A 15,647-nucleotide genomic window follows, 5' to 3' on the forward strand; every position below is an offset into this window, starting at 1 on the left:
TTTTTTAAAATAATATGATACGCAACTGACAGTGTCCCTTTGCAACGCTGTTGGGCTGTAAACCACCGTAATTCACATGAACACACACGTTGTAAACTTGAAACATTAGCGATTTAACAAAAAAAGAGGAAGCACATGGTATAAAATGATAAAAAAGATTATGCTAATAAGAGCCAAATAGCAGCAGGAACAGCAGGACAGCTAGAACTGCTGGATAAGGCGCCGGCGCTGTGAGGTCTTCCGCAGCAGTCGTCTGTAGTCATAGGGATTATCTTCGGTTTTACTCTCTTCCAGGGGTCTTTCTGCTAACCTGGGCCTAAGGATTAAGCAGGGAAGTGTTTTAGAAATGAAAGCAAAAACATTTACCTTGGCAAACATTCCTAATCTACTGCTTAACCACCACCCTCTGGGGTGTGTGTATGTGTAATAAAAGGAGAACGAAAAAAATACCAACTGACCTTGCTAGGCCTCTTCCTGTGCTGCATAAAGCAGGCACCTCGGAACAAACACATTATATACTAGAAGCAGGTGAACAACATGTTCTTCTATGAAGGGGACGTAATAAAAGGACATAAAAGTATTGTGAACACAGGGGTGCTCTGCAGTAGTGTTTGCCTGATGGTTACTAAGCCAGGTTTTCAGTTGGCATAAATTTGTTTGCTCTGTTTTTAACCTGCCTTTGGGGCTCACTGTAAGTGTTCATCCCATTTTTTTTAATTTTTTTTTTCAGATGGCAAGATGCATTTTGGAGGCCACTTCTGACAGGCTGAAATGGTGGCTTAGAATTAGTTGTTACCTGGGAGTAAGATTAAAGATAAAACTTAGTTATTTAAAAAGTATATTACCCTGAAATAATAAAAAAATACCTGTAGTGTTCAACACTAAAGGTATACCCTACCACTGTTTCTATACCAGTGTCCAAGATAAACAGCCAAATAAAAAGCACTCAGTGCTTCACTTCTGTGGACTGAAATAACTGTATGGTCTTCAGATCCAGGTGACCCCATTTGAGAGATACTGAAGTGCAGAAATGTTTAATAATTGCATTCATCTTCCCTCAGAGGTAACTGTAAATTTAAAAGTTACATAGTTTTTTTTTTTTTCACTGTGGTTAATTAGGATGCAATCAGAGCAGCACACAGTAAAAGTTAAATTCCTTTTAGTATGGTCAGTGACAAAATTCTCATTTAACTAAGTCAGGTATAACCAGCCATCTTAGAAATGCACCGTTTTCCAAGGGATTTAGAGTATATGTAGGTTCCTGATATTATTATTTCTCATTCCATGTCTTCACAACACCATTCTAAAACTATTTCAGATCTTACATGAAAAAAATACAAAAAACAAAAGTATGGGGTACAAAATGTTCTACAAACATTTTCCCTAATATTATCGATACATTTTCAAATTCAGTCATCATCCCAAGCTTAGTGATTCCCTTAAGCCTTTGACCTAGATGTTTGCCATGTTTTTCTTACATACATGAAAACACAAAAAGATGCAAGTTACTTATAAAGATATAAATGTGTCTGCACATACAGTGTATAAGGGTGCATCGAGAAGAATGAGAATAATTATTTCCTTAGCCCAGAAGAGGTCAACTTCTATGAAGTCTGTGTGGGAAGAGAGGAGGTTGAGCAAACCTTATCTTTTGTTATTTTCTCCTGGCTGTCCAGCTTGGTGGAATCCACCACAGGCTATAAGCATATGCTGATACAGGAGATCAGGTAAAGAAGGCAGTCAAGCTGGCATCTCATCTGCAGAAAGCAGACTGAAAGTTCTCAGGAACACAAGTTTTAGGTTCTAGTTTAATTTTATTTTAGATCAGAGATTTACAGCAGTTTTTTGTCCATCTCATCTGGCACTTGGGAAGCAAAAAACTAGCAGGTAGGCTGGACAGCAGTCATAGTAGCATTTGTCCCTGCTGCATAAAGATGGCAAATTTTTGCTACTCATTTTACAAGTTAATTTAGCAAGATTGCCATGAGCAAAAAAATAGACTTATGTCTAATTTCAGAATGTATCTTTCTTTTCATGAATCTTTTTAGTATCTCATCAAGGATATACAACTTTTCCCCTCCTTGTTATTATTTTGCATGAATTACCGCTCAGTAGATCTTAAAATTGAAGTCCGGCGCTCAATTGGGTATCTCTTCTTTCTTGTGGTAGAACTGCTGTCCTTTGAGTTGGAATCAGTAGATGAAATTTCATGGTAGTAGATATCTAAATCTAGCACTTTGCTCAGACTGTCAATAAAAAAGTACACCAAGTTAGCAGTTTCACTTTTCATAATTCAACATTCAAAAGCAAGGCAGACAAATATAATTATTAGTTGGATTTATGTGCTAAGGATCTCAGGAAAAGTATGTATAAGCACAAGAAATCAGCCTCTGAAATGTCACTGCTGTAGGATGCAGATACTGAGAATGCTAAATACTTTTAGATGTTCATAAAGCAGACATATATGACTGAAATTGTTTGGGTTTGCCATTATACTCAGTGGAGAGGAATTTGATTGTGTAATTCATCTAACCTATTAGATACTTATTGAGGAATAGATGAATCATTTTCCTAAAGATTATTATTTTTTTCTGAGTAGAAGTCTAAAGCAACTAGTTCAGATATTGGTGTCAATAATAGAGATGTCTTATTTTGTTAGGTAAGTGCTATCCAGAGCATCATATGTACAGAAAACCCCGCAAACCTAACATCTAGTTTAGAATGGCTAGGAAAAAATTATATCCTAAACGGAACCTGAAAAAAAAAAAAGCATTTCAAAATTCAATTATTACATTCGTAGAAACCAGAAATAACTCATTGATTTCAGTTGCTATGTTCTACTACTACAGAGTCAGCACATGAAAGACCTGGAACTGTTTACCTAGACTTTAGATGAGCAGAACCTAAGTGGTACCAAATTTTATTTTATTTTATTTTATTTTATTTTATTTTATTTATTTATTTATTTATTTTCGCTAAATAGAAGACAACAATTTTTTTCTTAATCCAAATGACATCAAAAGAAGGGCTATAACAGTCTAAAAACAGAGGACATGGATATTAAGTGAGCCACCTGAAGCAGTGGCATTATCAAGTTCCATTTAAACCATGGTTGAATGAAGATAGATGCTGTGAGCACATATTATGTGCATATAATGTAATGTAAATTCTTCTAAGATACATATTTTAGATATAGAGTTTGTATTCTGCAACCTCAGCCAAGAATAGTACTAAAAGCCTGTTCATCTTGCATCGCTGACCAGGCTACAATAGCACACATGCTGTAGTATCAAAGCAATGTCACTGCGGATCAGCAAAAATAGCTGAAGTATAGAAAAACAAATAAAATAAAGCTATGATATATGTCAGGAGCTGTGAACCAGGTCTACAGCACACATAAGGATCTAAGATACAGAAGGGCATAATATATCTGTTACTTCCCTTACTTCTGCAGAGATCCATCAAAATAGGTTAATAAAAAAAGAAGCCTAGTTGAAATTTCAATTGCTAATCTTCTTTACCTGGTGTTAATTATTATTGTTTTAATTTTTTATTATCTATTTCCAAACAGTCATGTCTTTCTGGGGGATAATTTAAGCAGTCTTTAAATTTTTGCTAGCAAAAAAGAACTGGTTGCTCATTCATTTTGACTGGAATTTTAAAGACTTTCAATTATTTTTCTGTGTCAAAACTATCTTTCATGTGGACCTTATCTTAACTTAGTATTGTGTTTACGTTGCCATGGTAAAGGGCCATGCTGTAGTGACTGACTCAATTCTAGAATGGATTTTTGTTGTTGCAAATTGCATATGTTAACTTTGTATATTATGCTCTTCCTCTTAATCACCAAATTACAATGGATTTTAATGCTTTATTCTCCTGTTTGAAGTATAGCTAAGAACTATTTCTACTGTACTAAAATGACAATAGTGAGATAATGAAAAAGAATACCTTTCTTTTCTTGGTCTCCGTTTTTCATCTTGTATTGATTTCTAGGAAAAACCAAGTAAATTAAAATATATTAAAAGGAACGTTTATGCAAAGATACAGTTCATCAATATGATAGTTAGGAGAGTACTGTGTATTTTTCATTGAAAGAAAATACAGAGAATCTAATCTGTGAGCAAAGTGCTCCTGAGAAATCTCGTTTCAGAATCTTTGAGGCTAAGCATTAGCATTGTTACTGCCACATTTCAGTTGCCATACTGTGAAGAAAAAGGCTAAAGTAATTGTGATCAGAAAAAAAAAAAAAATATAAACCCTTCAAATATCTCACTGAGGCAAATTATGGTGATGCCCTGAGAATTTTCATGAATACAGGCAATGCTGTGGGAGCAGGCATAATCCTCCTCTCATTAATGTCAATGCAATCTTATCACAGGTTTTAGTAGAACAAAATGGACATTTGTGAAGCAGTATACTAGGTGGGGAAAGCACCTTTAGGATACAAAACAACCAGAAAGGCAGAGGAGAGAGATTTATAGGGAATGTGAATAATTTCATATCTCTAATGAATTTTTGACCCTACAGCCAAAACAATGCTATGCTGCGGCATCTAAAGCATCACACTTCAAAACCAGTATTTTTAAGTGCAGATGGTCTCAATTTTGGTCCTAACTGTGTTTCTTGAAATGAGTTAAAACTTTATACTGGAGTCTGTGAATTGTACCATTACAAAGTCACTGAGAACTAGAAATCCTGATGAACAGACACTCCTTATGCAGGTAAATGTACAAGACATACAATTTCAAACAGTAAGGTTTATGTGAAGAAACAAACTCCAAAATAAACTCTTAGTGCTTTGTAAGAACAATAGGCTATTGTCAGACTGTTTACATATGTGCACCACCTCAATTCATTTGGTAAGAAAGGAGAAGAGTGAGAAGGGAAAGTGTCTAATTAATATCTGTAACATGAGAAATATGGGGTTTTTTGCAGAAGAATGAGGAAATTAAAAACAACAGCAAAACAAAAACCAGACAAACAAAAAACATAACAAAACAAAAAAAAAAAACCCACCAAAATACTCATGGTGTATGCCTTCACTTTCAGGTGATGTGGGCTTGATAATTATCTGTGAATACATCTTCAGGTCACACAGATTTACTGCCTTCTGGCTAGAGCTCAGTGAGTTGCTCAGGGTCTAAGAATTTAGGAACTAGTAGGTCTTTCTGAGTTCCAGTGTTAAGATATTTATACTGAAACATTCCCTTACCAGTATTAAGAAGACAGACTTCTCATTTTTCAAAGCTCATTGAAAAATACAACTAATTGAAGATAGTAATAATAACTTGAAAAGCTGCTGCTAAAAATTTGTTTAAGTATTCCCCAGCATTACTGCAGGTTTTGTTTGCACTGATGCGATGGCTGTTTTCTGATACAGAGCTGGCCAAGTAACAAACTGGCTTTCAAAAAATACCATCTTTCTAACTCTACAGTCTTAGCCTTCCAGATATGCGTTTACTTCAGAATTATGCTTTGCTTCAGAAATTTCCTAATGCAGAATTCAATGTCATGCCTTTCATTTCAGTCCTTTATCTCACCAGTCTTGCTTTCACACACACAAAAAAATCTTATTCTTACACACTGATTTATTTTTAAGAATATTATTTCTCTGCAGAACAGCACTGTTCCAAAGCTGTGTTATTTCAAAGTCCCCATTATAAAACATAACTGTATTTCTCTTTTTTGATATGCCAGACACAACTCTCCCTAAAGGCCCCGGTGACACCTTCTGTTGAGAGGAGAAGCAATTGCTATGGTTAGTTTATTAGCTGGGCTCTCACCGCCTGTTAAAATAGGTCACTAAAATACAGGCACCTCGAGCAAATGAGTTTAATTGCTTTTTTGTTGGAACTGCTTTCTAAACTGCTTTTACATTTTCTCTCCTTCTGCTTACTTTATTGCCTTTTTTCTATATTTAAGGGCACTGAAGTCAAGAGTGGAAAGCAGCCCTCAGTATCTGAACTTGGACTTAAAGCTATATATAGAGACACTCAAACCCATTAGTCTCCTGAGCTGTTGGTATTTGCCAATTCCTTCATAATCACAATCTGACACATTTGTAAAGGAAGTTACAGTGTGCATACCAATATAGCCTATTTGAATATTTGCTCTATCTGCAAGATCAACCACCAATTTAGACACTCAAAATAGCTCTCTGAATGAACCTGTTTCTCTCTTTTGACTTACAAACAAACTGGAGACACAGGGCACTTAGTTTGTGTATTTTAAGTGCAAACATTGCTTATGCATATAATGAATGTATGTATGTATAGGTACAAAGCTAAAAATTGGTGTGACCTAGGGCCCTATTCAGGGTAACTCTAAACTTTAATAATATCAAATCTAGTTTGAGATGTTACGTTTGTGGCCTGCCTCCTTTCATCAGGACACAGCTTTTACATTGTATCAGAAAGGAATACAGAAAATTGAGTAATAAGAAAGAAAGTTTAGGTAGGAATTATCTGTCAGTCTTAATCCACAAAAACTTGCTAAACTCACATGTATTAGAGTGTAGTAAGTAGAGTCTTCTGGATTGTTTAATGTCTTAGGCTTCCGTGGCCTCCTTGGAGGTCTCTGCTTTGGGCGAGAGTCTTCTACTTTGGCTGCAACTGTAAAACAGCAGAAGATAGCAGTGCTTATTTCTGCACAGAACAGGAAGCTTATAAAAAAACAGGAGATAATTTAAACAAAGAGCACAAAAAAAATCACATAGCCACTTTTACTGCTTGCAGTAACTCAAAAAAGCAACTGTTTGGGGCATTTCCATGTCCAAATGGAAAGGGGGATAGGTTTATTTGTTGCAGTCCTTACTAACACACAACCACATGCCAAATAACTAGTGTCAGGCTGGAATAGCCCAGCAGTCTGCCTGGCACAGGCTTCTTCTGAAAAGGGCTGATGCTCCATGCTCAGAAAAGGACTCTGAAGGATACAGGCTCTGGAAGGCTACCATCTTGTAGCAGGGACCTAGGTAGAGTGGAGGTTAATTTTTCATCTGCAATTCTATCATCAAGGTGAGGAATAAGGAAACTAGCATCAGAACTCTGATTTGCAGGTTTGTCCTCTACATTATTATGGTGTAGATGCTCCCCAAGCTCTCCTGCTAAGGCTGTTCCATTTCAAAACAAATCAGATACCACTGGGCAACACAGTGTGACCATGTCCATCATATCCAGTGTAATCTTAGGTTCTGGTCTAGTTCTACAAATATTTTCTGCAAACATGCAAAACATTTTTTTATTCTGTTGGAGACAAAATCAAGATTTTAACATAAAAGGGAACTGCTGTTCTCTAACAGTCTCCAAACTCAGACACTTGTTAGTTACACTGGCTGGCACACAGGGAACTAGATAAATGTCTTGGATATTTGCCCTTAAAAAAGCTATATGCAGTTCCAAGAGTGCTAGGATATAGGGCTGCTAAGGGTTCATAGGCTCAGGTTCTGGGACCACAGAATTGACTCTTGGGGGCTCAGGAACCAATGAGTGGTGAGCATCATCATCTTACATTCATCTTCAACTTCAAAAGTTAAGCAATTCCTTCATTACAAAGGAAGTGGGGGTTCCAGGGCAGCAGAACACCTAGGCTAGAGATGGACTACAGGGACACATAGAGTGATGAAAAAAGTCACAGCACAAGGTCTAGGTGCAGTGAACTGTGTTTCTAGGTATAATGCATTATCCAGTGAGGTTCTAGATTGTCCTTGTCCCATCACAAAAATATTCAGAAGACAGTCACTAAGAAAGAAACTCTCCTTACTCATAACTCTATATAGTGTAAGGGTGGACTGAAGATCCAGCTCCCAGTGAATTACTGAAGAGCATTCTGCTGATTTTACTTCACATGAAGAGACTTAACTCCATAACCCCTGTGAGCTAACTACATGTGACTAAGTCATACAAGGAAGAATGTATTTTGTTCTTTCATGACCATCAGAAACCCATATACATGATTAAAATAAAAACTGCCCTGTGTATATAATATTTTTAATTAAGGAGGTGGCAAAATCATTTAAAGTGAGAAACAATCAGTTATACATCAGTGTTGACTCCTGCAAAATTAGCTGTGTATGTTTTTTGTTATATGTGATAAATAAAGGCTTGTAAAGGTCACGGATATACAGAGGAGGCATGATGAATAATGTTAATTTAAATTGTTGTTAGATAATGATTACATTTATTGTTTTAGTTTCTTATCTGAAACACAGACTGCTTCTCATGTAACGAATGAGCAAGTATCTTTTAACATTTTGCCCTTAAGAGAACAATGGTGTTTTTCTAAGCCAGGTTACAGCTAACTCATGCTAAACTATACAATTTAGATGCAATAAATTAATTTCAGTAACCTGTATTAAACATAAATTATATTCTTTGTTTTGAATAGGTGTAGCAGGCCTGACTGTGCTCTTATGTGGGCTGTTGTTATCCTGCTGCATTTCAAATCAGCCACCTGGAGTTTTCATTTGTGACAGAGTAGAGGCGTATGTTCTGTTATTTTATTTTTAAACACAGCAAGAGCCTGAATTGGAAACAATATCTTTAAAAAAAACCTTTAAATTCGGTGTAGTTGAATAGAAACAACCAACCCCTTGTCTGTAGGACATTTTCAAAAATTACGTCAAAGACTATGACTACATGAAAATCTGGAAAAAGAAAATTAAGCCAAATTGAGGGCTTTAGGAAAATACCAAGGAAAAGGCTCTCATAATACCTAGACACTTTTTATTGTCCTGGAGGAATTCATCACTATGTATGTTGTTACGTTATTTAATTCATCATTGTCAAAACCATAAAGCATTACCATATTCTAGATTACAATTTTTCCAACTGAAATTACTTGTATACTTTGTGTATGCTTTGCAAAGAAGACTCCTCTTACATTCAAAAACCATCATTTTGACGATAAGAGTTTCAGTAAAAAACAGCTTTTCATTTCTGCTTGTGCATTTTATGTATCTATGAGCTATGGCAAAGAATTCAGGGGACAGAAACACCATGTTGGGGCAGTAAACCCTCTAAGCTTGGACCTCCATTCCTTTCATAGAAGTTTGAAAATGCAGTTCTGAGTTTTGCCTCCAAATTACACAGCAAGTAAAAACCTAGTTTGATGGATTTAGCTTTCTTTGTTTCACCAGGAAGAGAACCTGTGTTTTCCTTCAGCACTTTGTTTTAGCACTTTTGTGTTCATTGCTACTGAAATAAAGCTGATGTGGTAGTTGCTTGTATTGGATAACTCACTGCACAAGGTAAAATTTGCTTTTTCATTAGTTGTTGATAATTCCAGAAATTGTTTACTGAGTAGAGTTAAAGGTGGAAGGCAAATTAGATATCTAAGCCTGATAAATGGTAAGTTTGATGCTCTTGTTTTCCAGATGGCCTATACCTTTCTGTAGTAGGCAATGAAGCAGGAAGGAGTAGTAAAATCATTCACTTATTAATGGGCCAACTATGTTACTCCTAGAGTCCATTACAAAGAAAAGGTTTTTATCGAAGCTCACTCCCTATACAGTAAAACATCTTATAGCCTATTTGTCTTTAAGACTGAGAATCTATAGCAAGATCTGGCCATATGCTTCATATAGGAAAGGAAAACTCATGCTTTCTATCTAACAAACATATAAATACATGTTACAACATTGATACAAAACCCATGGACAGTAGTAGTTGTCAAAGCACTTTGGAAATACCCAGTTGGCACTACCATCCTATTAGCAGGGTAAATGAGATGCACCAAAGCAAGACACATTAAGATGTGCTTAATGTTATGTCTCAGTTCGTCATTAGCACAGCTAAGGAGCAGGACTGAATAAGTACAGTCAGTACTCCATTAGTCAAAGGAAGAGCTCTCCTGACATCCATGCTCTGCTTTTAAACTTAACATCAAGTATCAGTTATGCTGTAACCTATGCTCATAAAGCTGTTGCCCAAACCTGAGGCAGACTGTCAAAACAGATCTGATAAAATTAGGATAGAAAGTTTAATGAAAATTAAGGTCATTCTCCACAGGAATGAATGACTTACAGAGCTAAGGCTCAGCAAAGGCATGTGAACAGTGTGGCTGACAGGTAGCACTGAAGAAGGTTTAGCAAATCTATGGAAAATTCCTTACTCCTATCACTATCTTAGCTAGCTCATTTAACACTACCTCAAATGTTCCTACGTAAGTTGTAGACACAGTCTTTGACTCTACAGTGTTCAGTTACAAGGTATTACTACTTTCATATTCGGTCCTCACTGAAAGCTCCAGATACACTGAAAAAATAAGAAAAAGGACACTGAAATTTAGGACCAGCTTATTTAATCTATGTGTATCCTAAACACTACAACAAACTACACAAACTGCAGAGAGCTGCATATGCTTAAAACATTCAAATATGAGCAAGAAATGCTTGAATAGAGATGAGTCAGTATCAACAGCCCTTTAGGTTGAACTGTGTCTGCACAGTCAGACATACAGTATGCTCAGAAGACAACAATCTCAAGGAGTCAACATCCATGGATGCTAATGTAAATTAACATATGACTTACAACAGATCTTATACTGAAGATTGGAGAAAGAGTGTGGTTACAGATGCGATAAGCATCTAAGTGATGAAAGGTCTCTATTTATTAAGCTACCTGGACAAACAGATAAACCTGTTTTCAGGTCATTAAAATGAAATGTTATGTGTTTGAGTCAGTGCTATTCCACATCTCACCAGGGCAGGAAGTATAAAGCCAGGCTCACAATAAAGCAGAAAGAAAACAAGAGCAAGAGCAGTTAATTGTATAGGTTTTGTAGAGGGCCTTGGAAGTAATCAGAAAAATGCAAATTTAGTAAATGGAATTCCAGGACTTGATCATGAGAACTGAAAAGCTATTACTGCTTACAATGTTTATGTGCACACCTTTTCACAGTCCTGACTGAACTCAAGCAAGAAATTTGCATGTAGAAAACCACTGCTTTTTAACATTCAGGTTAGTAATTTTTAGGCATTGTTTATTCATGGGACACTTACACAGCCAGATTTTGAAATTAGAATTGATGAGTGCAAATGCTTAGAAATCTGCTAAGGGATGATTCTGACACAGACCTAGAACCAGGAACTGCAAGACACCAAGAACTTTCCAGTTGCCTCTAGGAGCTGAGAATGCTTGATCTCTGAAACCTGCTAGTCCCACTGAGGGAAGCAGTTTCATTGTCTGTCTGAAACTACTACTCTCATTCTGGAGACTCTGGTGACCTGGGATTATTGCTATTTAGGAGAGGATGTTTAAGGAAAATGGCTGTACTCCACTTCTGTGACTTCCCAGATCTTCCACTCCATATGGATATGACTAGGTCCCAACACAGATCTTCCATGTCCTGAGTACAGAGTATTCAAAGGGCCACCCTCCTAGCTGTGGGTGAAAGATCAAACAGAAGTTCTTGACTACCCTGCTTTTCTCCAGTTCCATGCCTCCTTGCTCCCTGTCTGGCCATTCACTCACAAAGAAGAAAAAACAGTCACTGAATGCTGCTCTGCATACCCAGGGCTACACAGGTTCCCTTTTTCCTGAAAAAGTAAACAGTGCTGCAGCAGCCTACAGCAGGAGGAATCCTGGATGAAAACCCTTGCTGCTTTGTGCAGCTGAAAAGATCCTCAGCTGCACTGGAGTTCCTTCAATCATGTGAGTCTCCTTCTAAATATAGAACATTCTCTTCCTGAGTCTGTAATTTAATATTTACAAGGATGGGTGCCATTTTGCATTGGGAGAAAAAAAGAAAAATAATTGCTCTCATATTGACCAAATTCCCTTCATGTCAGGCTTGGAACTCAAAAAACTTGACAGTGGCATTTGTGCCTCTATTCTGACACCACTTTAACATAAGGCTCACTAGCAGTCCAAAGGTGCAGTCCTGGGATACAGCCATTTTTTTTAGCTGAATGCATTTAGCAAGTAAATATAACCTACTCAGAAATTCGAGCCACAGGGTATATTGTTTATTCCAGGAACCTTGTGCAGCTGGTAGGATTGTGGATGTAGGATTCATTTAACTTTTCTGCTCATATCTTCTTTAAACATCACACTTTGCATTTTTATTAAAATAAACAGTTTGAAAATCTTGAAATGTTTTTCACAATGCACCATCCAGCTGCTCTACAGCTCCCCTTCTGTGGGTAGCAATGTAGTTAAATATTATATCAGAGATGCTGGTAAATTCTTGAACTGAACAACAGCCATGTACCTATATATGAAGCAGGACAAGTATTCCTATCTGGTATACAGTTATGAAGTACAATTCACAAGTATATATATTATATACAGTGCAACCTAAATGAAATGAACACAGGCCTACTTTTACTTAAATATTCTCAACACCTGGTTAGATCATATTTGTTCCAATAAACATCTAATTAAGACAACACAGCTTTGTGACTGAGCTCTATAAGGCTCAGGCTCCAACTATCTCACAGGCAAACTGGGGAATTACTGCAGTGTTTTCTCTTTTGTCAGTGCCCTGTGCATTGGTCATAGCTGGAAAGGAAACAGTTTTCCTGTCATGTGAATTACGTTTCAATGCAGAAAAAGATAGATCTTCCCCTGGACTATTTATAAAGTAGTTATAAAAATGTCTGTGGGGATGTGAGAACTCAGGGCTCAGGTTCCCGCTGCCATCACTCCATATCTTCGGTGGTGCCCAGTGTCCAACTGTGTTGCAGAGAGTGAAACTTCACATCATGGCCAGGAAGGCTGGCAGAACAGTGTCTGACTAGAGCCCATCTGGCCTTCCTTCTTGCTTTTTAAAATTTCGATGTCTGGAAAAAGTCACCTTCATTACATTTATCACAAGTAGCCACATCAGTTGTTCGAGGCACTTGGGTCAACAACAGAACACAGCAAACACCAACTATTGCTGCCCAGCTCAGACCAGTTGGGCAAGAAGGGCCAAGGAAGCAGACCCAGATCCAATGCTACTGCCTGTTGTAGCAGGGGAATGTTGGCTACAGAAAGATTTGGAACATGAGTTCTAATGAGAACAGGAAGAAGGCTGGTTTGGGGGTGATTTGACATAGCAGAGCAGAGCATTCAACCCTTAGTAAATTCACAGATGACACCAAACTGGTGGGGAGTGTTGATCTGCCAGGGGGTAGAAAGATGCTGCAGAGGGACCTGGACAGGCTGGGTTGATGGGCCAAGGTCAACAGCGTGAAGTTCAATAAGACCAAGAGCAGGGTTCTATGCTTTGGCCACAATAATCACATGCAGTGCTACAGACTGGGGAAAGAGTAGCTGTAGAGCAGCCTGGCAGGGAGGGACCTGGGAGCACTGGTTGACAGCTGGTTGAATATGAGCCAGCAGTGTGCCCAGGTGGCCCGGAAGGCCAATGCATCAGGAATAATGTGGCCAGCAGGACCAGGGATGTAACTCTCCCCTTCTACTCAGCACTGGTGAGGCCTCACCTCAGATACTGTGTACAGTTCTGGACCCCTCACCTAAAGAAGGATATTATGGTGCTGGAGCAGGTCCAGACAAGGGCAGCAAGGTGGGTGAAAGGACCAGGGGAAAGGTCTTCTAAGGAGATGCTGAGGGAGCTGGGTTGCTCAGCCTGGAGGAGACTTGGGGGGGACCTTATCAATCCCTAAAACTACCTGAAGGGAGGTTGTAGGCAGAGGGGGTCGGGCTCTTCTCCCAGGCAGCAAGTGACAGGATGAGAGGGCATGGCCTGAAGCTGCACTAGGGGAGGTTTGGGTTGGATATCAGGAAGCACTTCCTCATGGAGAGGGTGATCAGGCATTGGAATGGACTGCACAGGGAAGTAGTGGAGTTGCCATTCCTGGAGGTGTTTAAGGAAAGGCTGGATGTAGCACTTAGTGCCATGGTTCAGCTGATGTGGTAGTGTTAAGTCATAGGCTGGACTTGATGATCTTGGGGGCCTTTTCCAGCCTCACTAATTCTGGGATTCTGTAATTCTGTGAGTAACCATCTGGACAGCAGAACACTGGCTGGAAGGGCTGGTTTGGTTTGAGACAGAGGGAGCCAGCTCATGTTTTGCAGTGTTTAAGGGCAGGTCTCAGCAAGTAGGACAACTTTAGCTGGCCTACACTTTAGTGGCATGTTTCTCCGTAGTGAGTTCAGTCCTGGCTTCTTAGTCTAATAGCGCCCACTATTCCATTTAAAATGCAGTCATCTTTGAACAGAGTAACTCCTAAGCTCCATATTCACCTTGTCTACATGCCAACTTGCTGCAGTTTAATAAAAAAACAAAGCATGTGTCCACGTTATTTATTTTGGGAAAAAAAAAAAAATTGAAAAAATTCTGCATGAGCCATCTTGAAATGTGCATGCCTTGACTACAAAGTCTGTTTTTATCTATTTGAACACGTGCATTCAATACTCTCTTTTTGATGCTTCCTACTGTTTAAACTTATGATTACTATTTCTGACACTTTCTGCAAAAGACAGGATAGCGAACATTGAATTTTTGTATCCACAAGAGAAAAAAGGGGGATTTGTAAGTTGTCTTTCCATAAAGATCATGCCAGCTGCACGAAAGAGCTAAGTGCTGTCACATTGCACATAGAGACCGATGTTGGGAGAAAACAAAGAAAATAAATCTCCCTTTTGTTAAGACCGCACAACATGAGCTTGTAAAAAAATAATCTTATTTTCTTCTATTCATTAAAATGAGGGAAAGACCCTATCACGTATGCAACTCAACAACTGTTTCAGTTTTGTATTAAAAAGCATTTTGACTTAGTTCAAAGAAATGTATGACATCTCTCATGTTTGTGTTCAAAAGGATACAATGCAACACTTTCACACCTGTCACCATTGGAAAAACACTATACTATGACATGACAGGTTTAGAGTAGCAGACATTTTCAGTGGTAAAGAAAAGTGAAGTGGCTGGTCACCACTTTAAGCTGGACTGCAGGCACAGACGACAACCTCTGGCATCCTATTGCCTCCTGTAGAGTTACTTAAATTTATAGCAATGTGAATGACTTAGCTCCAATGTGCATGTGGCATGAATATACTGATACATGTTCACCTGGTTCATCTAGATAAGTGATGAGATCTTTAACTAATTAAAACAGGGTTTTCAGTATTCCCTTACTCCTCTGTCTCCATCTCTTCTCTAGCTTCTGTAGGACAATACGTAAGAACCAAGACTTATTATCCAAAGCATGATTTTTAATGCCTCAGGTTTATCTTGTCAAAGATCAGCAATATTTAATAGAGAACTCAGTATAAACCCATTAGTGACAATCACAAACATTTCTCTGTCTTTAATGAAAGATTATGGCATTTAGTTTTCCATTTCACATCTGTCTTCTCCTGCAGCCTTTGGTACTGAAATTAGGTTGAACTACAGAGATTAACTCCTAGCAGCCAGTATACACTTAGAGACTGAAATTTTATAAACACCAAGCCCTTATTTTAGCCGTTTGCTCATTTGAGAGGACTGCAAAGAGTAAGTGAAGTACTTTTAGGATCTTTTCAATGTAGCTATGGGAATATAAAGAATTTTCAGCACATACAACAACTGAACCCACAATGCTACAATGAAAATAGTAAAATCAGATCTGGGTGGTGATCCCAGCTGTGCAGAAATGAGCAGAGGTCTTCCCCAGAAGCAGTGGGATGGCATGGGCTGGCTCTAGAGCCCCTGCAGAA

The 15,647-nt window shown here is 38.1% G+C and overlaps 1 protein-coding gene across 2 annotated transcripts in view; it reads right to left on the reverse strand.

The window, feature by feature from the left end:
- Positions 1 to 201: 201 nt before the first annotated feature.
- Positions 202 to 15,647, reverse strand: part of MYO3A (myosin IIIA) — a 108,173-nt gene continuing 92,727 nt past the window's right edge. For both annotated transcript variants that reach the window (XM_030445416.1, XM_030445415.1), the window contains exons 32-35: positions 6,505 to 6,614; positions 3,952 to 3,992; positions 2,106 to 2,246; positions 202 to 316 (exon numbers count right to left, since the gene is read on the reverse strand). In XM_030445416.1, coding sequence (XP_030301276.1) covers positions 202 to 316; positions 2,106 to 2,246; positions 3,952 to 3,992; positions 6,505 to 6,614 — 407 coding nt within the window. The remainder of the gene's footprint in view (positions 317 to 2,105; positions 2,247 to 3,951; positions 3,993 to 6,504; positions 6,615 to 15,647) is intronic.

Source organism: Calypte anna, chromosome 2 (assembly GCF_003957555.1).
Source record: "Calypte anna isolate BGI_N300 chromosome 2, bCalAnn1_v1.p, whole genome shotgun sequence".
NCBI classification, from domain to species: Eukaryota; Metazoa; Chordata; class Aves; order Apodiformes; family Trochilidae; genus Calypte; species Calypte anna.